Below are 19,855 nucleotides of genomic sequence, written 5' to 3'. Positions count from 1 at the left end.
AGTAAAGCTTTATAAAATCTTTCTTGCAGCAAAAACGGAGGTCGGATAAATTCTGCTGGGAATAACCAACCACAAAATGTAGGAAATGAGGTGAGATCAAACTTGATCCAAATTCATATCTGTCCATTAATATTCTGCATTTCTTGCCCATGGTGACCAAGAAGAGAAGGGCTAGGTTCACCCCAAATAGGTTCCAGCACTACTTATGCAAGGACTTACTACATCCTGCACATACATCCAACATTTTGTCACTTCCTGTTGTGCATGTGAGGGATGCAAAAAGCCTTGTGTGTGCAAGAGAGTTGCATTATGCACAGAATGAGTAGTTCCTCCCTCACATGCCACATGGCATACCCTATCTTCTTCCAAATCATGGTAACTATATTTGCCCCAATATAATTTTTAAAAATTATTACATTCAGCATTTTAAATATTGGATTAGTTTTTAATGACTTCACTGTGCACACTTGTAGATTTCAAGCTTATATTTCAGGCCTAGCCCAGTCGCCAAGTTTATATCTTTTGGAACGACTCTCCCGATATAAACTTACCTGGATCCTTAGATCTTCTTCTGAAGCCCTTCTCCAGGTCCCCCCTCTGAGGAGACTTGGAGGGTGGTGACAAGGAAGAGGGCCTTTTCAGTTGTGGCTCCCCATCTGTGGAATACATTCCCCAGTGAGGTCTGCCTGCCGCCTTCATTGACATCTTTTTGGTGCCAGGTAAAGACTTACCTTTTTTTGGTAGACTGAGAGAGTTTATTATTTATTTGATTTATATCCCGCCCTTCCTCCCAGCAGAAGCCCAGGGCAGCAAATGCTGTCTGTTATTAGTATGCTGTCAAAGCTTTCTATAGCTACATGGAGCTGTTGTTGTTTTATTGCTTTGTTTTTATAGCATGATATATTTGTTTTTGTTTTTATTTTATTTATTTATTTATTTACTTATTAAACTTGTATACCGCCCCATAGCCGAAGCTCTCTGGGCAGTTTACAATAACTGAAAACATTGTTGTAAGTCATTTGGAGACCTTCAGGTAATAAGCAACTAATAAATCATAATAACGTCTGAGTTTATTGACACTGTTCATTCCTGGATCACAGTTTTAGTCCATAAAGAGGTTGTCCTAATATGCACAATGTTTAGAATACTATAGCACATTTGAGGGTGATACCCTTTCAGAGATCATACGGAGCTTTGTAATGGAATTATACCCATAACCTAATGAAGCATGTTGAGAAAAGTGAGATAATCTCCCGATCAATAGTGTCCAGATAAACGACACACTTTATATACCTGTCGAAGACTCATAAAGAAGAAATAAATGAAACTCATGTAACTCTTTAATAGTTCAAAGCGGCTGAAGGAAAGGCTCTCTTCCCATTCACTGAACATTTTCATTAACAAAACAAAATGGCAAAGTGCCAACCAGATAAAAGCTGGTGACTGCAGATGCTTTTCCAAAAACCTATCTTATACCTGTCTTTGAAGGTTTTGTGAGTCATACTTTGTTTTGTATCTGCAAAATCATTTCATCCTTGCGGGTTTGTGTTTCATCCACTCTCGTTACCACCCCTGCTCTGTTTTGTGGATCCAGTTAGGAGATGATATAAATTTTCGGTTCATGTGTCCATATCATCCTTCCTTTTGCCTTCATTAAGGTTACAGAGAATACAAATGAAAAGCTTCCAGCTGCTGAGGTGTCTAAACAGGGCCAGCGCATGAAGTAATATTGAGCCATCAAGACCAGGCCCTTTATTGTCTGTGTTCCAAATCACTTTGTTGGCTTTATTAATGCCAATTGCATTGCAATGAAGTTTGTATCATGCTCCACAATAGTTGATGTAGGGACCTGTGTATTCTCTGAATTGTTCTAGTGAATTTTTCTTCCTAGTGATTGCTGCTGTGATCTGATAAGACGTTGACAGTATTTTAAGCCTGTGGTCGGGAAAAATGGAGGAGATTGCATTTATCATCTTGATCAATTGCATGCTTTGAATATCCCTGCCAAAGAATGATAATTAGGCTGGCCATAGGGGACAACACCCAACACATGCTTCTAAGACAGAGGCACTCAGGATTCCTCTCTGACGAATGCCTCAGTCAGACACAAAGTGATCTAGGTGACATGGTTCACCCTGACACACCCTGACACTGTTTGTGTGTGATGCATTTGCTGTGGATGAATATCCTCCAGAGTTATCAAGAATCAGACCGGCACAAAACAAATTCTGTTATTTCTCTCCAGAGGCGCGATGAATGTTATGAATATCGGTCACAGGTGGGGCCCGATGGAGAACTCACATGCACCCGTGAGAATAACCCAGTACGTGATGCTAGCGGCCAGACACATAGCAACAAATGCATCATGTGTGCACAGAAATTGTGAGTAATCAATGCTTGAAATGGTATGTTTGGAAGAAGACAAACTAGCTGAAGATGTCACAAATGCCAAGATTTGCAATGTACTGCCAAGTTTATTAGCAATCAGGCTTAAAAGCTGGTATTCTTCCCAGTTTTGCTTCACTGAAAACAGTAAAAATTTGTCAATGTTCAACATAATAAGCCATCTGATATACACTTGCCATACAAAATAAATAATTGTTCTGATATTTTGGGGAGAATTTATAAATCATCACTTCTATTTGCCTGTAGTTCTATGATATGCTTTGCCTCAGCATAGGCTGCTCAATATCCGCTGGATATAGTTTATGTAAAATTAGCAACTTAAGTTAGGGTTGTGCTATGTCACCTAAATATGTGTTGATATACAAAGCCCTGAACAACCTGGGTCCAGGACACTTTAAGGACCACCTGAGCCCATGTACCCCAGCCAGATCACTGAGATCATCCAGAGGAGCACACTTAGTTGTCCCCCATGTTACAGAGGCTTGAACAGCCTCCACTAGAAGTCGAGCACTTTGTGTCGCTGATCCGATGCTGTGCAACTTCTTTCCAGCAGAGATTCAGCAGTCACTCTCGCTTTTGACTTTCAGGTATCTCCTGAACACTTTTTTTTAATGCCAACAAGCCTTTGCAGCTGTTTAAGTTTTATTTTTGATTATCTTAAAATTATTTGATTATCTCTTTTAATGATATCTATTTGTTTATTTATTTTTATTTTAAATGGTGTTTTATGTTTTAACATTGTACACCACCCTGATATTATGTGATACTGTGGTATAGAAATACCTTTATAAATAAAATAAAAAATAGATCCTAATGGCCCCCAGTGTGTGGAAATAGTAGTAATAGTAGTAAATTAATGCACCATCTTCCTGAAGTATTCAGAATGTTTCATGTAGATTATTTTAGTTATTCTTGCAACAGACCTAAGGGCAACATACAAAGTATCCTCTTACTGAGCCCAACCATTTGTCCATCTAGCCAATTTTTGCCTATACCTGGGGTCCCGAACATGGTACCCATGGGCACCACAGCACCTCCTGACACTCCCCTTGGTGCCCCCTGAGGTCTTCTCACCCTTACTAAGTTTAGTTTATTTTTAATTACATTTTGGGCTTTTTTGTCTTTTGTTTTACCTTTGGCAGGGGCTGGCAAAGTGGGTAGTTTAAATCAAAGCAATTTAAATCAGCAAAGGAAAAAAGGGTTCCTACATGTACTGGTCTCCATCCAGGCAAGCAAGAGGCATTATCACAGGTCAAGGACACATTTCAGCCAGGCCAAAGCATTTGGGGAGGGTGCAGAGTAGGGCCAGTGAGGGGGTGTGGCCTGGGGAGAGCCCTAAGGACCAGACAGAGGCCTGGAGGGCTACATTTGGCCCCCGGGCCTGCGATTCCCCATCCCTGATGACGGTAGGAGTGGGGAAATATGCACAGTGTAGATTGTTCTAGACTGATATACTTTGGACCTATGCACATCCATAGGTGCTTATACAAACTACAAAGAGCCTTTCAAAGTGGATGAGGGCTTCTACTTAGGCTTGTGGAGCTGTACGTCTGGGGCTGATGGGAGCTCTTGTACAAAAGATGTGGATGGTACCAGGATGGTGAAGGCTGCTCTAGCCCCTGAATTGTGCTTTTAAGACTGATTTCCTCATTTAACCCATTCCTAGTTCTGTCAAACCATTCCAGCAACTCTGCTGAGAATCCTGGAAAAGTAGCCTAAAATTAAATGGTGCATATCAGCCTTCTCCTACCTGGTACCCTTCAGATGTTGCTGGACTCCAACTCCCGTCAGCCCCATCAAGCATGGGCAGTACTTGGGGACAAGGGTGCTCCATAACATCTAGGGCAAGGATGGGGAACCTGTGGCCCTGTAGATGTTGCTGGACTCCATCAGCCCCAGCCAACATGGCCAGTGGTCAGGGATGACAGGAGTTGCTGTCCAAAACAACTGTAGGGCCATAGGTTCTCCACCCCAGATCTAGGGAGTACCAAGTTGGGAAAGCCTGCTATATGCAAACAAAGCAGTTGCTCATGGGTGTGATTTTGGTTTTTCCTTATGCTTTGATTTTTATTTTACTCTCTGGGTTTTTTTTCATTCTTCAACTGAGTGTTCAAGTTCTAACAAGCATTTGAATGCAGGATACCCAGTTTCCAATTCCTGTTACTCATGTTCTTCTACATTCCATGCCTCTCAGCAAAAAAGAAGCCAAAGAAGGCAAGATCAGTGGCAGCGGATATGGCGGTGGCAATGGCAGAGGAGAACAAAGCCCGAATACATACGGGAACAGAATTGTTCAAGGGAATTTAAACCAAGGGTCCATCAATAAGGTGAGGAGGGTTGTCAGACAAGCTACTACTTGACTTTTACCTTTCTACCCAATAAAAGGGATGCTTTCTTCTCTCTTATGTTGTATCTCTGTTTTCATCACTGTAATATTAGGCACTGTTATTCTGTGTCATAACATTTTTAGCCTAGAAAGTATGTCTGGATTGAAAGATCTCATTCTCATAGCAAATAAGAGGCATGATCTTAGAAAGTCCAGGCTGGAAGTATGACAGAGCTTGGTCCAAAGGTGTTAACAGCCTGGGATAATATAGCAGAAAGCAACATGCCAACCTTTTCTGAACACCAGCCATTGTTCCTATTTGGTGTGGGAACTGCCTGATAGGTGTTGGAGGATCAGAGCCAGGAAGGCAGGGAATCCAGAAATGCAACATGTTGTGGAAATGGCTCACCTGTGAAGAGGCACTAAAGAAGGATGCCATAAGATGAAGGAGAAGGAAGAGAACTCTGAGTTCCTAGAGCTTCATCTAGGCCGTAGTACCAGCCTGCCTGAGCATCCAGTCAGCTGACCTCAAGGGCCAATCCTGGCTCACTAGACTGTTTAATGGCCTGTCTTCAGAGCTAGTTCCTCTGTTTGAGCAACTTGTTGCTGGTCTCCTTTCCTACTCCTTTCCCTGATTGCTGCCTCAGATCTTGACCCTTGTTTGGATTTGATGAGGCTCCTGCTGCTGGCCTCTCTGATCTCTTGACTGGTACTGCTATGAAACGTGGACCTTGCTTGTTTTGGACCACACACCAGTTTCGGGTCTACTTGGACTGACAACCAATTTCCTCATGTCCCAGAACCCAGCTGCCTGAGCTTAACCTTTGCTGAGACCTGACAGAAGGATAGTTGAGCTATACTGCTAACGACACTTCTTTAACTGGGTTGGCAACCATGGATTCGTTCACATAACACATTTTGCTCCTGATGGTACCAGTATTGCCATTTGATACTTCTAGCTTGCATAGATTACTAGCTCATTGTCAGATACGTGGGACCGCATGTTGATTGATATATTTGATTTATTTTTAACCATGAATAAACATGGTTCGGCTTGTGTTGTTGTGAAGCTTCCTTCATTGGTGACTCAGATTTTAGCACTGTGAAGCACTTTTACATTGTAGAAGAGCTAGTACTATGTGCCACGTGAGCTCAGTTCACTCGTTCTAGCTCCTGTGTCAAGCAACATGGGAGGAGGGCCACAGTGGGTGGCCTCACCCCTGACATTGCATGCAATGAGTAGCTCCTCTGCCTGTACAGCACAGTCATCTGTAGAGCATAGGGATGGAAAGATCTGTCTATTTCAGTTCTCTGTTTCTCATTTTTCCAATCTTAAATTTAGTTCTCCACTTTTCTGCACCAATTTGCGATTTTTTTTAATCCTCATGAAACTTCTTCAGCATTTTAGTGTGAATTTCTCATAATAAACACATTTTTGTAGATAGCTTTGACTAATGCACATATTTTTGCAAGCAATTTCTCAACATATAATGCATGTTTGTATGTTAATTTCATTCATATATTCATTGTTATACACACATTCCCCTAACATTTGCATTTTTGTAAACCTTATTTGGTTGGCAAACTGAATTGCAAAATTCAAATAAGTGCGACTTTCAAAAGATGGCTGTGTTTCAGTTGTCATATTGTTCCAGAAAGTTGCAAATTTGATAGATTCAGCCTGAAGTGCGAACTGAATAGAGTTTATTGCCCACCCCTAGCAAAGAGGGGACCTTCATGCATACAGGTTTTCATATGAAGCCTCCCTCCTGCAGATGTTCACATTGCATGGCAGATGCCAGGGAGGTGTACTTGGTGTGCTTGGCTTCTCAGCATGGCCCCACTTCCATGTTAGTCTCCAAGGGACCCTAGAAGACTGACAGGGGTATTGATACGCAGGCCTGTTTTCCTACACTTCCTGGATAAAACAAAGTCCAAGCTGAGACAGGGAGTGGTGGATGCATTATGCATCACTTGTCTCCAGGCTGTTTTCTTTAGCTAGCTGCTTTCAATATGGGAGGATTCTGTTTTCTTTTGGGGGGAGATACCAAAATCTCTGATGATGCAGACTCCAATCAATGTGGTTTGAAGCAAGGTGGCTTCAAGGACTGTCCCTCCTCTATTCCATGGAATCACACATTGTGTCTCTCTTTGTCTTTCACTGTCTGGTTCTACTGGGACAAAAACTTGGGTCCTCCTCCCATTTTAAAGAATGCATAATTATTTTGTAACACCCAAATTGCAGGACATTCAAGCATATGCCATAATGACCCACATTTTCAAAACATGCTCCTGTGCTCTTCAGTAAACTGTGCACTGATCTTTATGTTGCAAGGTTAGGCAGCAAGCCTGGAATGACATGTGAAGGCCAGAGAAATTTCCCTATCAGTTTTGAGTTTGGGCCTCCTACTCATATGATTAGGCAATTTTTACAGATGTCCATCTGATCCAATATTGTTTACATCTGCCTCTTCACTACAGCAATTTTATCAGGCTAGAGGATGTTCTCCCTGATTTTTTGGCTCATTCTTCATGTTTATTTGCCTTCCACAAAGCTCTCTCCTAAGTACGTTGCTTGTTCCAGATGCTTCTCAGGGTTCAGAATTGTTACAACATTCACCTGATTTGTGTGTACCACCCAGAAGTCCAATAATTGGACCTATGACCTCACCAGCACTTTCTTCTGTTTGAGGGTCAATACTGCGTTTGATTCTTTTGCTCTCCAATCACTGTTTTGTTTGATTCTGTCACACTTGTGCCAATTTCTACCACTGTTTGCTTTATGGTATCAGAAATGAGTTACTCTGTGTCAGTAAGAGCTTATGGAAAGCGGCAAAACAAAAAAACAAAGCAAAACATTGTACACTCTGGCTATCCCATGAGAGTGATTTGTTAGGCAGGCCACACAAGAGACAAGCATCTTGCAGTGTTCCCCATTGTGTCGCAGTGTGTGGGTCATTATCAAATAGTGAGGCTCATTCCAGCTCAATAATGTTCTGTGACAAAGTGAGCGGGCAGGCTTGACAGCTAGGCCTGGTGAGCTGTCTGTTAGGTGGGAAGCCCCTCCTCCTCATGCAAATCTAGAAAGGGATTGAGGAGAGAGAACACACCTCTACCGATAGTTGGGAGTTGTCATTTGGGAGAGAAGATGATAAGCCAGAGAGAAACCAGAAAAGAGGGGAGAGAGAAGAAGAAAGGGAGAGGGAGAAGCTTAGCAACGGGAGTTCTCATCCTGTCCTTATCACACTTATACTTGCCCTAACCCCCAGAAATGACTCCAGTGATGGCAATGAGATAGCTAGAAATTGTAACATGTTTGTTTCTGCTGGGCTTGACTGTATATACTGCCTGTCAGCCCTTGTTTTCCACTGGCAAACCATACTCTTTTAATTTATAAATACATTATGTCCCATTTGGGGAATATAATGAACCTGTGGTGTGCCTCCTTGTGGGAGAAACCTTTCACTGCTGCCCTCCTCTATGACCTTTGACCCAGCCTAGTGTTCTGATTTATACAAGTTTTAAGGATGCTGCTGGCCCAGCCAGGGAAATGTGGCAAAACAGGGAGTGGTAGTAGTAACCGTACCTGACCAGAAATTGGCTTTTCTCTTAATTTCTCTTGATCAAAGGGGGGTAGAAGGCAGTGCATTACTAGTTCTCTTTCCATTGATGCAAATGACTGTGCAGGTGTGTCCAAGTTGTGAGGATCTGCCTCTGACCTTCCACATAGTTGCTTGCATCTCCATGTGAGCCTTCATGCACCCATGTGGCCTGAGGACACATTCTGAGCCCCATGGACATGAAGTGTTGCTTGGAGGAGCATTTAGACATACATTTAAATAGAATCTGTAAAAGGTCTGCATAAAGGGTTGGAGGCCATCAGGTTTTCTCATTTAGGTTGCAGTGCTTTCCCAATGTTATAGTTTTCCCCACCACAGATTGTGATGGGGAAAAACCTCCAAGATCACCTCTCTCTTGGTGAGAAAGAGAGTAGACCTCAACCACCCAACGGTGGTCTCTGTTTTGTGAACAAGCAAAGAGGTCATCCTCATATCAAACATGCTTCTCCTTTGTCAGAAAAACTGCAATCAATATGGAAGAAACGATGTAAATAATCCTTGTTCGGCAGAATATCAGATTGCACAAGGTGATTACAGATCATATACCAATTGTGGAGGGTGAGTATAACAAAGATCTGTGTGTAGCAGTTATGATGCCAAAGGGGGAGTGGGTCAATTGTCCACCATAATGAAGTAGTTGGGTTGCAAACATCTGGGCAAATATTCTATGACCCTGGGTATGTCCCACTGGTTTCTCTGACATTAATTTAGGGACAACAAGCATTGCTATCTGGAGATCTGGAGTGTGTGTCATCAATCTGCTGATAGCACTTCGATCTGATCCAGGAGCTTTAGGTCTAAATGAGTGTTTGAAAACTATGGTTTGGTGGATGAGGTTGAAAAGCAATTCTGTGGACTGTTTCCACAGAAGTGATACAAATTGGTTAATCCCTGCTCCCAGAGATTAATAATTACCATTTGATGGTAGACGTGTTTGTCCTTGGCTGCTGAACCAAGTCCACATACTTGATTGTTCTCCTGGAGCTGAGCGTAATGTTGAAGGCACAAATGGCACAGTGGTCAGGACCACAATCTATCTGGCAGAAAATTTACCTGTAGAGATGAGATGGGTTAGTCATTATCCATGTTTCTGTAATGTTCAACCCAAGCTGCTTTTGGATGTGCTCCCATCATGGTTTTTGTTAAGCTTGTGGCTTCAGCCATGAGTATTTGAAACATTCATTTTAAACTAATAACCTTGCATCTGGAAATAACTGTTGGATCAAAGAAAAACGGCAGGTCATCAGGGTTCTTAGCAGGATCAGATTTCACTGGAGAAAAGGGCAGGCAAGACTAGGTTCAACAGGCACTAAGCAATATATAGGGTTGTAAAAATATGCTGGCATTTTGAATGGAGTTGAGACAGGGACTGGAGTAGGTTGGGGACATTCTTCCATGATCAAATCTAACAAAGGTCTATTCGTAGGATGGATGCCAGGAAGCTGGCAATGGGAGAAAGGAGACATTTGGGGTTAAGGCAAGCAGATGGGAATACTTGGGATGGGAAATGGAGTAGAAAGAGAAAGGGATTAGACATAAAATAGCAAGTGTTGTAATGGCTTTGTATAAATCTATGGTGCATTCACAGTTGGGAGTAATGGCAATAGTCTGGTTATACTATCCCAAAATGGATATTGCGTACTGGAAATGGTATACAAGGAGGAAGTAAAATGATCATGAGTAAGAAGCATTAACCAAGGCTTCAGAACAAATTGGGGCTTTTTAGTTCAGGAAAAGGTAAGAGAGAAATCATGATCTGTCTCTCAGGATAGTAGATCTTTAAGTTATTCAAAGACCTTGATTGGCATTCAGTTCCAGACAGACAAAAGGAAGCACTTGTGTTCTTCCTGCAATGCCTCATGTTGTTGTTGTTGTTGTTGTTGTTAATTACATTTGTATACTGCCCCATAGCCGAAGCTTTCTGGGTGGTTTACAATTAAAAACATTAAAAACAAATATGCAAATTTTAAAACACTTAAAAAAAATTAAAAATGGATAATTACTTGTGCCCAATCAAACATGATCTCAAGAAATTACCCTCATAAGGGGTACCTAGCAGGGAATATGTTTTACTCCCTCCCCAAAAAATCTCCACACACCATTACCACAAATAGCCATCAGATAGCAAGAACCTTTTTTTTGAAGTGGTAGAAGCAGGTTGGCTATAAACCTTTCTGTTTGGGGATGGAGAGAAAAACTGTTGCAGACACAACACAGGAGACACACCCCAAGGGGAAAAAAAGCTTGAATCCACACTCTCTCCCCAACCTATTACCATGATCTTAGCTAAGAATTCTTCAAGATTATAGGACAAGACTAGCTTAAATTATAACTGCTTCTTTCACCTCCCTTAAGAAACTCTTGTGTAAACTATTCTCCAGAGCTCCAAAGCTTGTTACCTTGACTCACCTCTTTACCCCTTGTGTTCAATAGGCTTCAGTGTTATAGAATCCAGAGTACTAAATACTCATGAAATTTATCGCCACTGGATGTTGTGACGGCTACTGGCACAGGTGTTTTTTTTGTTAAGGATTAGACAAATTTGTGTGATTTCTCTTCTAGGATAGGAGAGTCATCATACTACAGTGAAAATGTTCGGAAAGGACCTTTCAGCAACAGACAGAAAAGAAAGGCCATTGGTGCCTACAAGGTAAAAATCACTTCCTAATAAAATGTATTAGTAATTATTACATTAATATCACCATTTCTCTGAGGAGCTCAAGGTGATGTTCATGGTTCTCCTCCCTCTCCATTTTATTCTCACAACAACCCTGTGAAGTCAGGTTAGGCTAAGAGATGATGATTGGTCCAACATCACCCACCACGGTTCATGACTGAGTGGAGATTTGAATCCTGGTCCCCCAAGTCCTAGTTTAACATGCTAAGCACTACACTTCAGTAGCAAAATATGTGTTGGACATATAGGTATGTGGACACTACAGTAGGGCAAGCTGGATATGGTATTTCATATTTCTCAGGTTGCTAAATAAAACTGCTATATGTGCCCAAGTACAAAATATCTTGTAAGAAGTGGTGCTGAATTTAGTGTACCATCCTCTGTAGGATGAAATTTTGCCACATTCCAGTGTTTGCATGAATTTGTACTTACTGTAAGGTTTATTTTATTCATTTACATGCCACACTTTTAATGATTACATTCCCATGGTGGCTGGGCATTCAAAGTCAACAGATTCAATATGAGACAGGGCACCTCTCTGTCTCTCTCTCTCTGTCTCTCTCTTCTCTCTCTCATCATATCAGCACAATTCTATGAGAAGTTGCATGTCTTGGAATTATTTACATTCTACCTCTTTTGAACATATGCAAGTCCTGTCCTGTGTTGAATGTGGCAATTCCACTGCTTTCTGGGGTCAAGCCATAAGGCTCTAAAGTGCCTTTAGATTCTTTGTAAAAGGAATACACATAATGATTTTGCTTCTTGTAGATGCAGAGAGAGGACACTAGAAGGACACATTTGCTTCCCTTGGCTGTTTATAATTAGTTATGTTCCTTTGGCACACACAAGCACACCTCCATAAATATATGGAAAGTATGTTGATTTGTTGGAATGAAATACTGCCCTCTAGTGACTGGAAATTAACAAAGCAGTTACACCAGCTTTGTACCCAATAGGAACATGGAATGTGAGAAGCATGAACCAGGAAAAATTAGAAATTATCAAGCAAGAAATGAAACATATCAACATTACAATACTTGGTGTGAGTGAATTAAAATGGACGTGAATGGGACATTTTCAATCAGGCAACTACAAAATATTTTATGCAGGAAATGAGAAATTAAGAAGAAATGGGGTTGCTTTAATAGTGAAAAGTGATGTAGCAAAAGCAATTAGGAGCTATAAGGCAAGGTCTGAGTGAGTTATATCAATGAGATTTAATGGGAAACCTATTAACATAACCATCATCCAAGTCCATGCTCCAACGGCAAACGCAGAAGAGGAACTGGCAACATTTTATGCAGAAGTACAGGAAGAAATCACACACCAAAACAAGATGTGCTGATAATCATAGGGGACTGGAATGCAAAAGTAGGGAACAAAGAAGAACTAGGAATTGTGAAGAAATGGGGCTTAGGAGATAGAATGAAGCAGGAGAAAGACTTAATGAATTCTGTGAAGCCAATAATTTGTTTCTTGCAAACACATTTTTTGAGCAACCAAAAACATGACTGTACACGTGGACATCACCAAATGGTCAATATAGGAATCAAATTGCTTATATAATTGGTAGCAGAAAATGGAAAAGTTCCATACTTTCTGCGAAAACAAGACCAGGAGCAGACTGAGGTACAGATCATGAGCTGGTAATTTCAAAATTCAAAGTAAAGCTAAGGAAGAACAACAAAGTAATCATAATGCCAAAATACAATTTAAATAACATCCAAGATGAATATCAAATAAGGAACAGACTTGAGGCTTTAAACTTAGTTGATAGAGAACCAGAAGAACTGTTGAGTGAAGTCAGAGACATTATTAGGGAAGAATGCAAGAAGACAATACCTCTAGTTAAAAAGAGAGAAAGACCTCAATGGATGACTGAAGAAACTCTTGAAATGGTTAAAGGGAGAAGGAAAGCAAAAGTAAAAGGAGAAAGAAACACAGTCAGAACCCTAAATGCAACAATACAGTAACTAGTACGTAGGGACAAAGAAAACGATTACAATAGTTATTGTATAGAAATAGAAGAGGACAACAAAAAGGGTAGAACAAAAAATTCCAAAAGATGTTAGAAATTAAAGGGAAATTTAAACCAAGAATAGGAATGTTGAACAATCAACAGGGGAACACACTGACTGACTGAGATAACATAAAAGGAAGATGGAAGCAATACACTGAAGAACTCTGTATGTAAGGATGACAGATTCATTCATGGAGGAACCGTATGATGAAGAACCTGAAATTTTAGAATGTAAGGTGAAAGCTGCTCTTAAAATACTTGGAAGAAACAAATCACCAGGAACAGATGGCATACCAATAGAGTTGCTACAAGCTACTGAGACTGAATCTGTCCAAATTTTGACAAAAAATTATCAACAAATGTGGAAAAGAAAACAATGGCCCACAAACTGGAAGCATTCAATATACATCCCAATTGCAAAGAAAGGTGATCCCAGGGAATGCAGTAATTATCGAACTATTGCCTTAATATCCCATGCAAGTAAAGGAATGCTCAAGATTCTACAACAAAGGCTCTTACCATATATGGAGCGAGAAATGCCAGATGTCCAAACTGGATTTAGAAAATGAAGAGGTACCAGAGATCATATTGCAAACATACGTTGGATAATGGAACAGAGCAAGGAATTTCAGGAGGAAATCACCCTGTGCTTTATAGATTACAGAACAGCCTTTGATTGTGTAGATCATGAAAAACTATTGAATGCTTTAAAAGAAATGGGGGTGCCACAGCATCTGATTGTCCTGATATGCAACCTATACTCTGGACAAGAGGCTACTGTAAGGACAGAATATAGAGAAACCGATTGGTTCCCATCGGAAAGGGTGTGAGATGGGTGTATTTTATCACTCTATTTGTTTTATCTATATGCAGAACATATCATATGGAAAGTGGAATTGGACCAAGATGAAGGAGGTGTGAAAATTGGAGTAAGAAATATTAATAATTTAAGATATGCAGATGATACCATATTACTAGTAGAAACCAGTAATGATTTGAAATGAATGCTGTTGAAAGTTAAAGATGAAAGCACAAAAGCAGGACTACAGCTGAACGTCAAGAAGACTAAAGTAATGACAACAGAAGATTTATGTAAAGTTGACAACAAGGACATTAAACTTGTCAAGGATTATCAATACCTTGGCACAGTCATTAACCAAAATGGAGACAATAGTCAAGAAATCAGAAGAAGGCTAGGACTGGGGAGGGCAGCTATGAGAGAACTAGAAAAGGTCCTCAAATGCAAAGATGTATCACTGAACACTAAAGTCAGGACCATTCAGACCATGGTATTCCCGATCTCCCTGTATGGATGTGAAAGTTGGACAGTGGAAAGAGAGGATAAGATAAAAATCAACTCATTTGAAATGTGGTGTTGGAGGAGAGCTTTGTGCATACTATGGACTGCGAAAAAGACAAATAATTGGGTGTTAGAACAAATTAAACCAGAACTATCATTAGAAGCTACAATGATGAAACTGAGGTTATCATACTTTGGACACATAATGAGAAGACGCGATTCACTAGAAAAGACAATAATGCTGGGAAAAACAGCAGGGAGTAGAAAAAGAGGAAGACCAAACAAGAGATGGATTGTTTCCATAAAGGAAGCCACAGACCTGAACTTACAAGATCTGAACAGGGTGGTTTATAACAGATGCTATTGGAGGTCACTGATTCATAGGGTCACCATAAGTCGTAATCGACTTGAAGACGTATAACAACAACAAAAGTTGCAAGGAAGATCTTGCGAGGCTGTACCCAAATATGTTGTTGTGTAAATAAACAGGGCGTATGAATGAGCAATTTATATGATATGCTTGTATTTGTATCTACTCACATTGATCATCCCAGGTACTGATTTTGTGTGTGTGTGTATAGTAGATTTACAGGTAAATGATCCCCAAAACTGAGTTTGTGACAAACTGATTCAGGAATGTGTGGTTTGGTTTTTTGTAGAACTGGCAAATAGATTGATTGTACAAGGGGATTGTTCCAGAATGACTTCTGCTACTTCCAAATCTATGCACTTATACCTATATCAAAGGGTGTACATTTTACCCTTGTATAGGCCCTTTTGAGAGCCAGTGTGGTATAGTGTTTAAGGTGTTGAACTACGACCTGGGAGACCAGGGTTCAACAGCCATGAAGCTCACTTGGTGACCTTGGGCCAGTCACTGCCTCTCAACTCAGAGGAAGGCAATGGTAAACCCCCTCTGAATACCGCTTACCATGAAAACCCTATCCATAGGGTCGCCATAAGTCGGAATCGACTTGAAGGCAGTCCATTTCATTCTGTAGGCACTTTTGTTAAGCAGGTCTTAGAAAGCTGGCAGTATACTCTCTCTCTCTCTCTCTCTCTCTCTCTCTCTTTCTCTCTCTCTGTGAGCGTGTGGTTTGCAGTGTTGGATGTTTGCTCAGGGCTACTTCTGTATTGATGAACTACAGCTAATCATAAAAGGCACATGGCTGGTATAAATGCCCAGTGTCCTTCATGAATGCAGAAGCAAGCAAGTCACCACATATCTGACTGCACTGTAGTGATCAATATGACTCTTTGAATAATGCCGATCACTGATTGGGAAAGCAAAATATGAGGACCACAGGGCAATCCAGGAAGGCTTTGTTTTCATTTTGTAGGGAAGGATCTCATGACAACAGCTGATTGTGAATAACAGAAATAAATAACTGTTGATTAGAGGTGCTAATAGGACTTCTATTCCATTACTATATTGTTTCTCATCATCATCTCTTTTGCTGGAGGTTGAAGGTGGGGAGCAAAGGCTATCAAAGTGGCTCACAAAAATTATTCAGAAAAAAATTGGCCCCGAGGCACTGTGTGACATAAGTTGTGAGCTGATGGGACAGACAGTTATGATGTGTATTTATTAATAAGTTCCTCTGAGCTCAGTGGAATTTACAGTGTGTTATCTAATTTACATAGAAGTATTTCCACCCAGTGCCTCCCAAATATTTTGGACTATAACTCCCATCATCCTTGCCCATTGGCTGCACCGACTAGGGCAGATGGGATTTGGGAGTCCAAAACATCAGGAGAGCACAAGATTGGGGAAGGCTTGGAAGTCCCTGACCTTTTTTCATTGTTTTATTAATTTATAGGTTGTTTTCAACAAATGTTCTCAAAGTAATTAAAAGCACCAAAAACTACAAATAAAAATTACAGCAATAATAATAGAATGCAATAATTGTTGCAGATTAAAAGCAGAGAAATGGTGTTAAAACAGCATCTTCATTTTAAAAGTCTTGCCTAAAGATCAAAGTCTCAACGGCTCATTTACAAGGGCTAATAATCTGTCTCCTTGAAGTTGGTATGTGATTCTATAGCTTGGGAGGCCGTTTGACAGTGGCCACCACCGGTCTAATAGATGATGAGACTACCAAGTAGGTTTGACTTTAGATCTCAAAGAACGGAAAGGAATATAAGCATGAAGTTCATGGAGTTTGTTCTCTTGTACGCTGTTCAGGATTGTAGCCTGTGGTCAGCTTCTTTGTATGTGTTGCTGATGAGTAAACTTTGTTTGTGACATCCAGTTATTATGTGTCAATCTCGATTTGTCCTAAACAATTTCATTTCTATTTGAGGGCATTAACAAGAACTGGGCAGTCATGATCAATATGCAGATGCCATAAATATGCAGATGATACTTAGCTCTGATTCTCCTTGCTGTGTTGGTACCAGGTGAAACTGTGAAGGTGCTTGACCAACATCTGAACACAGTACTGGATTGGAGAGGGCTAATGAACTGAAACTGCATTAGAACCATAGAGTTTTTTAATTCTCTTGATAATCTATCAGCATTTTTGTGAATATTTCTCCCAATGAACACATTTCTGTATTCAGGTTTCACTAATATACACATTTTTGCAAGTAACCTTCCCTAATATAATGCATTTCTGTATGTTATTTTCACTAATGTATGCACTTTTGTACATATTGTTTGACCTTCCTCTTCTTCCAGGCCTTTGAGTGATGGGATCAGTTATTTATTTATTTATAGAAGTATTTCTATTAGGGTTGCCAGGCTCAGGGACTGACAATGATTCTGTATCTTTAAGAGAAGAGAAAGTCAGCCACGTGCAGGTGTTCTTGCAACCCTGTAATGGGAAAAACCACAAGATGAAATTCTCCCTTCCCCCTGCACAACTTTTAAAGATACAGAAGACCTCTCGGTTGCCAGGCCCAGCCTCCAAGAGGTCTTCTGTATCTTTAAAAGTTGTGCAGGGGGAAGGGAGAATTTCACCTTGTGGTTTTTCCCATTACGGTATTGCAAAAAAACCTGCACTTGGCTGACTTTCTCTTCTTCTAAAGATACAGGATCAATCTCAGGCCCTGAACCTGGGAACCCTAATTTCTATACTGCCATAAGATATCAGGGTGGTGTATAATGTTAAAACATAAAACAATGCTTAAAAAATAAACATAAAAATACAGATAATCATTAAGGTGACTGGCTAATCAAAAATAAAAATTAAACAGTTGCAAAGGCCTGTTGACATAAAAAAAAGTCTTCAAGGGATTCCACAAAAGTCAAAAGCAAGGATTCCTGGCCTGCTGAGTCTGCTAGAAGAATGTTCCACAGCATGAGACTGGCAACGCCATGTCCTGTATAGTATTATACAGGCAGATGGTTGTTGCTTTATCTTATGAAAGTTTTATGAGTGAATTGTATGTTTTTTATATTATTTTTGCCACTCTGGGCTCCTGCTGGGAGGAAAGGCGGGATATAAATCAAATAGTAAATAAATAAATAAATAAATAAATAAATAATATTCTGGTTTATGTATTTTAAATGTTGTCATCTACCCTGAGGTCTTTTGATGAATTGTATGAATAAATAAATTGTATGAATAAATCCGTAAAATTCACTCATGCTGCTAACGTTGCCATCATTTTAATTGTCTTTTTAAGGTGTTTGCTTACTTGTTTTTACCTGTGTTTATTGATCATTTTTTATTATTTTAATGTCTTTTGTAAACTGCTTAGAAGTTTCTTACAATCAAGTGGTATATAAATATTATTCAATAAATAAAAATAAAATCATTTCAAACAAGTTGGAAACAGTGACTATCTTGTTTTCTCCTTTCAGTTGGACTGCGATAAAATTCTAGCTGATCTAAAGAAGGGAGGGACTTCCTGTAATGCTCTGTGGTCTCCTGTTTGTGGCACTGACGGAAAAACATACAGCAATCCATGTTTCCTGTGTTCGGAGATTGTGTGAGTATTGCTCTTGGAGCATTGCAAATGCAATCTGACACATGCTAGCCTTCATTGTGGGATACTAATTGTGTTTACACCATAGCAAGCTGCCAAGCATCTCCTGGGTGATTTGCCATGACAAACACAGAGGTTAACAAGATCTCAATTAAAGAGATGATGGATAATTCATGATAATGGTGATGCTTTCATGAATGCCACCTTTGTCATCATTCATTGGAAGCTCCAGCCATATTTAATGATCACCTAACAAAAAATTAAAATAGGAGTTAATTCATAATGGTATGAGTGGATGTGTGTGTAAGATCTATCTTCACAAAACAGTGAGGAGAGACTGCGATTGCAGAAATAGAAAGCAACAGCTTCATGTTCTACTAAAGGCCACCAATCACTTGATCAGAAATTCAAAGCAGATATGCCAGCTACTCTCGTGTCCAGGGCTGGACTCAGGAATCAAAAGCAATTCAGTTTTTATTAATGTAATATCCAGACAGAGACTACGTCTCCTCATGAAGCAACACAATACACGTGTCCTGCGACATGCAAGAGAGTTGACAGAACAAGGAATTCCCGCCCCCCCTTATCCTTATTAAGGGGGCTTTCTGGCACGAATTCTCTCACTCCGCCTTAGGACAATTTCTTCCCCGCCCCTTCTCTCTCTCCCCCTGACTCGTTTTTCCCTTCTCCGGGTTCGTGGTGAGGGTGGAAGTTCTGCCTCCCCCTCCTCTTCTGAAGATTCTGTTTCTGGGATTGGAGAAAGGGGGGGTGAACGTCATGCCCATCAGGCTGACTTTTCCCTGGGTGAGGAGGGAATGGAATCCCCCCTCCTTCTTGGTCTAACGGCTCTGGCTCAGTGAGGGGGGTAAGCGTGGGAAATTCCTGAGTAGTGTCTGTAACTTTGTCTGCTGGAGTTTCAAGGCCTCTGCGGTCGCTGGGCAACACTATCTCTGAGAGTTCTCCCTCCCCCTCTTCACCCAGCTCTGAGAAAGTGATCTCCTGCTCATCCTCTGAAGTGCTAGGGTCCCAATCCTGCATCCTGACAGCTACCAAGCTCCCACAGAGTATTTGAAGCTGTTGAGTATAGATTCTACTTCCTCCTCACTAAGAGCTGATTCACATAACCATTGTGTGGTAGACATTGGTGGACATTTGAAAAATCTGTGCATCATGGCTCTGGCACAGTGAACCAATCACACACATCCATGTCCTTAAGTAGGATTCAGCTTTTGGAATATTATATTGTGGTTTTTCAAGCAATTGCAGTGGGGTCCAAAACTGAATCCTGCACTTGGTAGAATTTGCACATGAGTGGTTTACCCCGGTCAGGGAATTGCTGCATATAGGGGTTTCAAGCACCTTTTCCATGACTGCATGAAAAAGTCCTTGAGCACTTCTCTTAATACTTTGGCAGCAACATAGTAGCTGGGTAGCACTGGATACTGAGCAATGCAAAGGATTGTTTTGTTTGTAATTTTATTTCTATTTTTAATGTATTTTTATTATTCTTTAGATATTACTTGGGGGGCTCTGAAAAGTAGCATAAAATAAATATAATATAGCACATGAAACC

At 40.5% G+C, this 19,855-nt stretch overlaps 1 protein-coding gene across 2 annotated transcripts in view; it reads left to right on the top strand.

Moving 5' to 3' along the window:
- LOC133380367 (serine protease inhibitor Kazal-type 5-like) overlaps nucleotides 1–19,855 on the top strand; it is a 102,579-nt gene that overhangs the window by 10,631 nt on the left and 72,093 nt on the right. For both annotated transcript variants that reach the window (XM_061617513.1, XM_061617512.1), the window contains exons 6-11: nucleotides 30–90; nucleotides 2,246–2,382; nucleotides 4,601–4,733; nucleotides 8,810–8,910; nucleotides 10,915–11,002; nucleotides 18,158–18,285. In XM_061617513.1, the coding sequence (XP_061473497.1) occupies nucleotides 30–90; nucleotides 2,246–2,382; nucleotides 4,601–4,733; nucleotides 8,810–8,910; nucleotides 10,915–11,002; nucleotides 18,158–18,285 (648 nt within the window). The remainder of the gene's footprint in view (nucleotides 1–29; nucleotides 91–2,245; nucleotides 2,383–4,600; nucleotides 4,734–8,809; nucleotides 8,911–10,914; nucleotides 11,003–18,157; nucleotides 18,286–19,855) is intronic.

The sequence above is a fragment of the Rhineura floridana genome, chromosome 3 (assembly GCF_030035675.1).
Source record: "Rhineura floridana isolate rRhiFlo1 chromosome 3, rRhiFlo1.hap2, whole genome shotgun sequence".
Lineage (NCBI taxonomy): Eukaryota > Metazoa > Chordata > Lepidosauria > Squamata > Rhineuridae > Rhineura > Rhineura floridana.
This window is presented reverse-complemented; position numbering and strand designations above follow the sequence as displayed.